Source organism: Amblyraja radiata, chromosome 24 (genome assembly GCF_010909765.2).
Source record: "Amblyraja radiata isolate CabotCenter1 chromosome 24, sAmbRad1.1.pri, whole genome shotgun sequence".
NCBI lineage: Eukaryota > Metazoa > Chordata > Chondrichthyes > Rajiformes > Rajidae > Amblyraja > Amblyraja radiata.
In genome coordinates this window covers 15,645,964-15,656,604 of record NC_045979.1, presented here as the reverse complement: position 1 = coordinate 15,656,604, position 10,641 = coordinate 15,645,964, and the positions used below count along the sequence as shown (strand labels likewise).

The 10,641-nt window shown below is 39.9% G+C and overlaps 1 protein-coding gene across 1 annotated transcript in view; it reads right to left on the bottom strand.

The window, feature by feature from the left end:
• Positions 1-273: 273 nt before the first annotated feature.
• lgr6 (leucine rich repeat containing G protein-coupled receptor 6) overlaps positions 274-10,641 on the bottom strand; it is a 274,970-nt gene continuing 264,602 nt past the window's right edge. The window contains exons 15-18 of the mRNA XM_033042482.1: positions 10,268-10,393; positions 4,690-4,850; positions 3,651-3,731; positions 274-2,418 (exon numbers count right to left, since the gene is read on the bottom strand). Of these exons, the coding sequence (XP_032898373.1) occupies positions 1,166-2,418; positions 3,651-3,731; positions 4,690-4,850; positions 10,268-10,393 (1,621 nt within the window). The 3' untranslated portion in view covers positions 274-1,165. The remainder of the gene's footprint in view (positions 2,419-3,650; positions 3,732-4,689; positions 4,851-10,267; positions 10,394-10,641) is intronic.

The following is a 10,641-nucleotide window of genomic DNA, read 5'->3' as shown; positions in this document are numbered from 1 at the left end:
GAGCTAGAGAGGGATTACACGCTGTCCACGGGTGCCCTGGGGATTTCCAGGATCGCTGGGCACCCAGGGGTGTTGAATGCAACCTTGACAAGGATTGTAACATAGTTGTATAGTCGTTTATCGTTTGACGTGTATTATGGTGGTGGCTTCTGTTTTGTTTTTGACTGTATTGTATATATTATTTTAATATTTGAATAAATATTTTTGATTGAAAAAAAGGATAAAAATGGAACGGGAGCCCGTTAGGATATCAATGCATGACCACAAAGCGGGTGTAAGAAAAGAATGATTTACTTTGACATCAATTTGCTAATTTTAGTCTCATAAAAACAGAGTACAGTACATAACATATGTACATCCAAATAACTTTCTATATTTTTACAACTAAGCAGTTTAAACAGTTCTTATAAAAAGTAACATTTTTGTCAGTAAAGCAATATATAGCGTACTAGTAAGAGGTAGTTTTACTATACATCATCTGTTCTGTGGTCCGATTGTACGAAAAAGAAGGATTTATAAAGGTCTCTATGGAGAAAGGTTTCTATTGTAATAAATATATTTCTATTGTTCATTTAACATTTACTTCTACAAAGATACCAAAATATTTTTTTTAAATCAGCACTTTAAAGGCACCATGTACTTATGCTTTTCTATCTGAATATGATACTATGTGAGATGAACATTTCAACTATTTACCCTTTGCTGGAGTAATTTGTCATATTAATATTGTAAAAATATAATGTAGAGTTTATACAACATTACATTGCCATACCTCAGCAAGCTGCCAATGGGTTCAACACAGAATACATTTACATTGGTTCATTAAGATTCAAGTGCTAATAGATTTTCCCTTTAATTAACTTAACAATGTGAAAGGAACTATTTCTTAATGTTTCGCAATTACTTTTATAAGCCGACAGAAAATGTGGTTCATTGGTTTCTGGCTCATATGTGTACTCAGTTTTGCTATTCACACATATCAGCCAAAAATCATCTCCTGCCTATCCATTATTTCCTTATATTTATGGCAATGCCTTTTGTTGACTGATTGAACAGATTTTTGCTGATGATCGCAATCAATCTGCTGTTCTCTTAATCAGTTCTTTATATCATGAGGTGATTCCCAGTGTTTGGGGACCCTCCTGGGATTATGCATTTCAAGCATTTATACATTTGATGTGAATGAAGGTCCTTTGGTTGGATAGAAACTGATTTGAATGTTGTTATGTGCTTGCTCTGTCTTCTCTGAAGCAATTAAGAGCTCCTCATCAGTGAGACAGGATTGTTGCGTTGAGCAGTTTTCTTCCTTGTCTTTCCTCTGTTGACATGGAATTAGAGTCACAGGTGGAAAGGGGTACGCGTGCATCATCTGGTGATGACCTGACAGCATGCCGAGGCTTTCAGATGGATCGAGGATGATTTCATTATCGGCAAAGGTCATCAGCGCCAGGGTGGAATCGCACGACTGTTTGTCGACATCTTCTGAGCTGAGGGAATCGTGGCTGGTCTGTTTAGACTGGCACCGCTTCTGCCATTTGCACTCCCGGAGCATGCGGAGATCCTCTTTGAAATGTGGATTGAATAACAGATAAAGCAAGGGGTTTAAGCAAGCGGGCAGGGGAAGAACCACGAGGAGGATCGATTTAATTACGTCCGGACTGATTAAGAAAAGATTGAGTAGGGAAGAAAATGTAAGAAAGGCCACGGGGCAATACAGAATACAGTTGGTGAAGATCAACCAAGCCACATGCTTAATCATGGCACAGTCCCAGATGCTATCAAACTCCCCTTTCATTAGGTCACAGTAAAGTTTGGTGTAGGTTCCAGTTATAACAAGGAAGCAAAGGGTATTCATCATAATCAGAGCTACCATGAAGCCCAGAGTAGAAGATTTCCCACCAGGGACAGGTGATGGGAGGCAAAGTGGTGTGGTCCCAAATTCACCGACTGAGCAGAGAGGCAGCGCAGCTGCACTGAATGATAGGATTGTGCAGCAAAAGGCAGCGAATTTCACACTGGTGAAAGATGGTGATTTCCCATAGGCACGAACACAGGACACAGAGATGCTGCACTGAACGGCAGCCAGAGTCAGGAACAGTATAGATGCTTCTGAGGCAAACACAGACACAAATCCGGTGATTCTGCATCCCATACCCGTCTCCCATTCTGCACCATGCTTTGCAAATTGCCCAAAGGTCATTGCATCAACAATTGCCAAGGTGCCACTGTACAACCCTGTCAGCATGTTGGCCCCTGCTATCAAACCTATCACAAATTTCACTGGAGATAGATAGCTGGGTGACGCATATATAGTTGTGATGACTAGACCATTGCACACCACAGAGATAAGAACAATCCCCCAAACTCCGAGGCGTATTATCCAGCTTTCAAAGAGGTATTCACATGGATTAAATGGACCTGCAAAAAAAAAAAAAACACATTAGAAAACAGAAATAATAATATGCAGCTCTTGTTACTCAAAGCTTGTTGAATCATCGTGTTTGTCATGATGTAGCATTTTTTAAATCACATTTGTACAAAAAGATTACAGATATCTGGCACTTTAATCTGAAACAGATAGGTTGTAGGTTAAATGAATATTTAATTTTGAAATTTAAAAAAAAGACAAAGCACTGGAGTACTCAGCGGGTCAGGCAGCATATCTGTAGAATATGGAAAGGTGACGTTTGGGGTCAGGCCCTTATTTCAGAGTGAAGATGGACACAAAATGCAACTCTGGGTCAGGTAGCATCTCTGGAGAAAAGGAATAGGTGACGTTTCAGGTTGAGACCTTACTTTAGACAGAATCAGGGGAGAGGGAAATTAAAGGTCCTGTCTCACTTGGGCGTTATTTGCGCGTCATGCAGATGGCGAGCGAAGATTTTGTACATCCCAAAATCCTGGGGCGCCGCGGCGACCACGCGTCCCTGCCTACGTCACCACGCACCATGCACACGTAATGCGCACCATGCGCGCGTTGTGCGTCGTGACGCGTAAATTATGTTGCGTAAATAATGCTCAAATGATGCCCAAGTGGGACAGGCCCTTAAAGGTATGAATATGTTCAGAACAAATCAGAGCCGACACCGATGGCCAAGGAGCCCACAATAGTCCATTGTTGGCTGTGGAGGAGGCGATAGCAAAGGGATATGAACAGTGAAACTAGCAGGGTGACTAGGGTGGGAAAGGGATACATGAGGAAACTAGGCGACTAGGGTGGGAGAGGGACAGAGAAAGAGGGAATGCAGGGTTACTTGAAATGGATATTAATTACACTGGATTGTAGGTTGCATCTAAATGAGGATTGTTTAATTTACAGGTTTATTATTGTCATGTGTATCGAGATAAAGTGAAAAGCGTTTTGATGTGTGCTATCAAAAAGCTTTTAATTGTGGTGGGGGGGATTGGGGGGGGGGGGGGATAAACTGAAAGAGAGGGGCAGGACACATCCTGGTGAGTGATAGGTGGAAGACCCAACCTGAAACATCACCTATCTATGTTCTCCAAAGATGGTGTTTGACCCACTGAGTAACTCCAGTACTTTGTGTAAACCAGCATCTGCAGTTCCTCGTATCTACTTTTTAATTTCAAAATCTTTGTTATGCTCATTTAAGTATTATATTTGCCTTTGAAATATTTTAGTAACTCACCTGGCGCAGGTGTGCACTGAATACTGGGATGTAGTTTGGGATCTTCCACATCCAACTGGAAGTCATCCATATGCAAGTAATCTATGTATTATAAGAATAAATAATAGTTTTAGTGGGGGGTTGTGAGAATTTTAGCTATAGCAATAGAAACATAAACATATGTGAGCTTTGTGAGCATAACATAACATTACATTGAGTACATCTTTAAAAGTACAATTATATTGAGATTTCCCCAAATAATTTCCCCAATATAAGCCTAGATTTTAATATAGTACATTAGAGGGTGGTTTCCCACAGTTGAAACTTGTTAGCTACCAACTTAAATATTATAGTTTCAGGTGCAGGAATATTTGCTCTTATGAACATTTCCTTTCCACTTTGGAGCAAGCAATTCTGCACAGAGCTATCAACAACGTGCAGAAATTGATTGATTGAAAGATACAGCATGCAAACAGGACTTTGGCCCACCAAGTCCACGCTGACCATTGATCTCCCATTCACACTATGTTAGCCCACTTTCGCATCCACTCCCTGCACACTTGGGGCAATTTACAGAGGCACATTAACCTACAAGTTGATGGAAGGCAAGGTGTATTTTAGAATGCGATCAACTTTAAATCCTATTAGAGTTTAGAGATACAACATGAAAACAGGTCCTTTGGCCCACAGAGTCCATGTTGACCATCGATCACCAGTGCACAGTAGTTCTATGTTATCACACCTTTGCATCCACTCTCTACACATTAGGAGCAATTTATGGAGGCCAATTAGCCTACAAACCTGCACGTCTTTGGGATGTGGGTGAAAACCGGAGCACCTGTGGGACATCCACGTGTTCACAGGGAGAACGTGCAAACTCCACACAGACAGCACCCGAGGTCTGGATTGAATTGAATCTCTGGTGTCTTGAGGCAGCATTTCTACCAGCTAATCCCTTATAGTAGATTGCCACCCGTTCTGAACATCACCTCTATCCAAAAAAAGAGTACAATCTATGGTCTGAATACGTAGAATCCCAGAATGGTAATAAAATAATTACAATTACTCTCTGGCTGGATAGGAAATACTCCCGTTGCTCTTTTCTGCCCATCTTCATCGTCACGTATCGTTGCATCTGCATCCCACAGGTTGAGCTGTTTGTGGTTATTTTTGCATGACGCATATGCACAGCACTGATAAGCAAATGGCATTTCCAGGACCCTGCATACAAGGTATAACATCTTCCAATTACTTTATTAAAGCTAAACAATTAACCATTTTTCATATTATAATAATTATATATAAAATATATATAACCCAGTAATATATATATATATATAATAAATTATATTAATTTAATATATTATATAATATATGAGCAGTATCTGAGGACAATGAATTCTTTGCTTTTTTAGTATTACAATAAGACTGCCATTTTATTTGCATTATGTAAAACAATGCACTATTTTTTACTTTATACTGCTAATTTTATGTGCAATGTTAAAATACCCGATGAATGGTTTAAACTGTGAAATTGTGGAACTGCAGTATGTAAGATACCATGGTGGAAAGCAAATATATAATGAGTGTCAATAGGACAATTGTATCTCTCAGCATAAACATAATGGACAATAAATTCCTTGAGAAAATACCAGCGGTTTGAGACCATATCAAAGATTTGGTGATCAGGCAGAAAGATGGCTTGAAGTAGATAATTACTCACAATCTTGTTGAAAGGCAGAACAGACTTGAGGAGCATAATACTCACTGTTATTAAAACTTAATTGAGTTTAGTTTCGAGAGCCAGCATAAAAAAGGTCCTTCAGTCCATTAAGGACACACCATCCAGCTATCACCCATTCACTCCATGTTATCCCACTTTCCCATTTATTCCTTACACACCAGGAGCAAGTTAAAGATACCTATTAACCTACAAACATGTCCCACGTCTTTGGTGTGTGGGAGGAAATCAGAGCACCCTGAGGAAACCCACGTGGGTACCACGATACAACATTGTTAATGGATTCATGGAATGAAAATGACCAAGAAACTCAATGACATAATATAACATTTCAGTGCACTGTATAGTACAACTTTACTCAAACCCAGTTGTTACTCTGCACACAAGTTCCATATTTCAATGAACTCAGTTGTGATGTTCTCTACATACGTACAACTATTGAGCCTAAGCAATTGAGTCCATGAATATTAGCCATTTCTTTATCCAATGGGTGCCATAATTACAGCATGATGGAAGGAGCATTTAAAACGAACTGTAGTGAGGGCAGATATTTCTTTGTAAACTTGTATCCATGAATGTAATATAACCTCAATGGTTTGTGTGCTTCTAAGTAACAATAATCATACAACAAAATAATAATATGAAATGCTGGGATCAATATTTCTTGTTTTGCCATAAAGTAATTTATATTACACAGATATGCCTTGCTGTAAATACCACAAATGAGAACGTTATTTTATAGAGATTCATTAGGAACTAATTTTCCTTAGCACTTAATCAGGACAGTTGTTTATGTCTTCTGTGTTCTCATTAGATATATGTTAGCCTAATGGCACCTTTACACGGGGCGACTTGACGCAAGAGTTAACCAGAGTTCAACATCGTGGGAACCTCGTGCGATAACAGTGCGGCATTCGTGGACCACCGTGGACCACCGTAGCGCTAACGGCAGGTCATCGTGTAACTTGGTCACTTGGGAGAAAATTAAAGAAAATTTGAATTTCTCCAAGAGTGACTTGTACACTTGTGGTTGAGTATTGCAACATTATATGAACGTAGTGGCCAGTGCGATATCCGTGCGATATCCGTAATAACTCTTGCGGGTACCGTGGGAACTCCTGCGAACGGTGAACCCAGAAGCTGGACAGAGGGGACAGAAGGTGATTACAAATTATCTTCAGTGGGATTGAATTTAAAAAATAAATAAAAATAAAGATTTGCATCCGCATATGGACATCAACTTATTCATGAGTTATGTTAATGAGATTCAAGAAAATAACTATAATCTTTAAAAGGGACTTTAAAAGGGACTTTACTGAAAGGTTACGCATTTTTATGGTCCGTGAGATATTTTTCATATGTACTTCTTTGAGAGATACAGGTCGGAGTCCTCGGGTCCAGGGGTCCGGAACGCTACCAATCAATGTTGTGCAGAGACCCGTGTAAGGAGTGAACTGCACATGCTGGTTTAAACCGAAGACAGACACAAAAAGCTGGAGTAACTCAGCGAGTCAAGCAGCATCTCTGGAGAAAAAAAGCTGATGTTTCGGGACGAGACACATCTTCAGACTCAATTCCGATTAGGATGTCTGAAGAAGGGCTCCGATTCGAATCGTCACCTATTCTTTTTCTCCAGAGATGATGCCTGACCCGCTGACTTACTCCAGCTTTTTATGCTTTTCTTCCCAGATCTGACTTACCTGCTGAGTTACACCAACATTTTGTGTCCTTCTGTGCATATTAACCAGCATTAACCAGCGTCTGCAGTTCCTTTAGACATTACATAACTTCAGATTTTAGAGATATAGCGCGTGGGAACTCCTGCGAACGGTAAACCCGGAAGCTGGACAGAGGGGACAGAGGGTGACTAAAAAAGGTGGTCTCAAAAGGACACATGGGAACATGTGTCCTTCGAGGACGTCCCACCTAATTGTCATTGTTGGATAATCTTTTTAACAGGAACACTTGCAGAGATGGCTCCCAGAAAATCTCAAAGGAAGGGGGTAAAGCGGGTCAGAGATGTTTTTGCCATGCAGGAGAATGAGGAGGAGACGCAGCAAGAGAGACAGGTGGAGAGGCAACAGGAGATGCCACAGATAACACTGCCTGTGGGCTCCTTGGAGCAGGGAGAGGGTGAGCAAGGTGCAATTCAGATTGCCTCCCCAGTAGCAGTTGTAGGAATAGCCTCTACAGACGTAAAGGGAAGATGGCAGAAGGTAAAGTCATATAACTTCACCAGGGAACAAGAGGGGGAACTTGTAGAATGGTTCCAATTTAACGAGATTCTGTACGATAAATCCAGAGAGGATTATAGAAACAGGGAGAGAAAAAGGAACCTGCTGGAGACGAAGGCTGCCGAGTTTCCCGAGTGCTCATGTGAGTTTATATAACGATATATAAGTTCATCAAGAGGAGAACCATTTAATGTTATCCAAGATTTAAAATCATACATTGCTATTGATGTAAAAGTGCTGTGTTTGCAGTTAACTTAAATTTCTCTTATAAGTCTGTCTGTCTGCCCTGCAGCTGCAAAGTAAAAAAGTCGCAGTATAAGAATCGCCTGAGGCCAAGTAGCGGAGGGTGATTGCTATGCGCAACCCTGGTTCCAGTGCTTTTCTCATTACAGTGTCAGTCTTCTTCAGCAGAGGTCCCAAATTATTCATTTGTGTCACGTGTAGTTCACGATGTTCATTCAAGATTTAACGCGACAGCTCGGGAAACGGCGAAGTCACTCGCACGAATAACATAAATGCCGAGTACCGTGGGAACTCTTTATCTACTGCCGTTATATCGTGCGAGACTCGTGCTGGACCACGACCTCTTCACTCTGGTGACATCTTGCGTCAACTCGCCCCGTGAAAAGGCCCTTTAAGGCTTTAATTATATCATCATTTTGGTATTGTAGCAAACTATTAGCGATTTCTCCCGTTAAACAGGAACATTGTATGGCTTCAACATTTTTAGATGACACATTTACACTGTAAAATGATTGATTTGCTTTAATTTAACTTTAAATCATTGGAGTCATACTCTCATACTGTATAGTAATCTCAGACTTTTTCGTTAAAGCATTTAGCATAGAGTGTTCAGTTTTGGTCACCATTATATAGGACAGATGTTATTAAGCTGGAAAGGGTGCAGAGAAGATTTAAGAGGATGTTGCCAGGACTCAAGGACCTGAGCTATTGGGAGAGGTTGGGCAGGCTTGGACACTATTCCTTGGAGCGCAGGAGGATAAGGGGTGACCTTATAGAAGTGTAAAAAATTATGAGAGTTATAATTCATGTAAAAGCACAGAGACTCTTTCCCAGAGTAGGGGAATCGAGAACTGTAGGACATAGTTTAATGTGAGGGGGAGAAATTTAATGGGAATCTGAGGGGTACATTTTCTAAACAAAGGGTGGTGGGTGTATGGAATGAGCTGCCAGAGGAGGTAGTTGAGGCAGGCAATATTGCACAATTTAAGAATCATTTAGACAGGTATTCATGGATAGGTTAAGTTTAGAGGGTTATGGGCCAAATGCAGGCAGGTGGGACTAGTGTAGATGGGACCTGTTGGTCGGAGTGGTCGGGGAAGTTGGGCCGAAGTGCCTGGTTCCACACTGTATGACTAAATGACTCTTTGACTCGTTGACAGAAGGCATTTTGCTCTCAGCTTCATTTAGACTTCTTTAACCATGGATTATAGACAATTAAATTACCCTATCTTCTTCCCATGGAAAAAAGGATGAATGTGGAATTATTCTTTAAAATGAATTGCTCATATTGAAAATAACACTGAACTCATCTATACACATTGGTCTGCTATAACAATCTTCCTTTGCAATTTCTTCAATTTTCTTATTCAATGTTTCACAACAAAGCAGAGACAAATGATTAAAGTTGAACAAATAGTTTGCAAAAAAATTTAATTTTTCCTCTAAATTGTCTACATTTACAATACCTTTGTGTTATGAATGTAGAATTTTACATGTGGATATTTCTGTATAAATATTTTACTTCACTAAACATAACAAAGATTAATATGAGGAGGATCTCACATAGTTTATCCCCCCCCCCCCCCATAACTTTCAGTCTAAAGTTCCTACGTACCTGAAATGTCACCTATTCTTTTTCTCCAGGGTTGCTGCTTGAGTTACTCCAGCTTTTTGTGTCTATCTTTGGTACAAACCAGCATCTGCAGTTCCCTCCTACACTTGATGATTGTCATTATTTTTACTACCATTTGCGCATTCATTCTTCAATTCAGAGTTATAAAGTTATTATAAAGTTATTTAGCCCAACTATTCCATGCCAATCTAGTTGCCTACCTGAGCGAGTCCCAGAATACATATTGTCAGGCCTCAGGGTTTTATCCACCTCTATGCTCTTTAAGAAAATAGTGTACTTGCTTTGGAGGGGATTAGCTGCAAGAGATTCCTGCCCCCCTGCCTGCCTCTTCTGGCCATCACCTGTCCACCTGCCTGAACCAATGGAGAGACCACCTCCCTGAAATTCCTGTCTATCACACACCCTGTCTCCTGTACGGTCCTCACTGAGTCTAATTGCTGCTTCAACTGATCTATGCGTTTTGAAAGGAGCCAAGAGAACAGTAAATTTTGGTCACTGGATGGAATGATATCATAACCAGCTGCACATATGTTTTGTCCATTTGGCTTAAGTTTAGTCATTCCCAAATACATTCAAAATCTGTCCATCACCGCTGCATATAAAGACATAAGCCATTATTCTTTGTTGTAAATGAATCAATTATTATAAAAAGATAAACCTTTAAGTTTATGTCACTTCTGTAGGTGAAATGCCCGTAATATAAATGGTCAAAAGAAAAATAATGCCATTCTGAAGGAGAAGATGCAAATGTCAAGATCTAGTAATAAACATTTTGGATTTTTTTTACCTCAGCTTGGGAAAACTTTCTTCTGAAAAGGACTTTGATAGTGCCATGTTTCCTTTCAGCTTCAGATGTGTTAGTCCACTGAGTCCATTCAACGGGAGGGAAGAAAGCTGGTTGAATGTGAGATCCCTGCCAGATAGTGAATATGTTAAAGATTTGCAATGAAGAATAAATTTGCTATGAATATCTAAGCAGCAAATGAGATATTTAATTCACTCATAGAAATGCACATTTTCTTTTTCTATATACTGATCTGTTAACTTGATTCCTAGCTGTGATATATCTAAATAAGAACTAAAGGGCTTTTGATTATAAAAAATAGTTAAAACAAACAAGAACTCCTGCCTATAGCAGAAAACAATATGGAACATAGAACA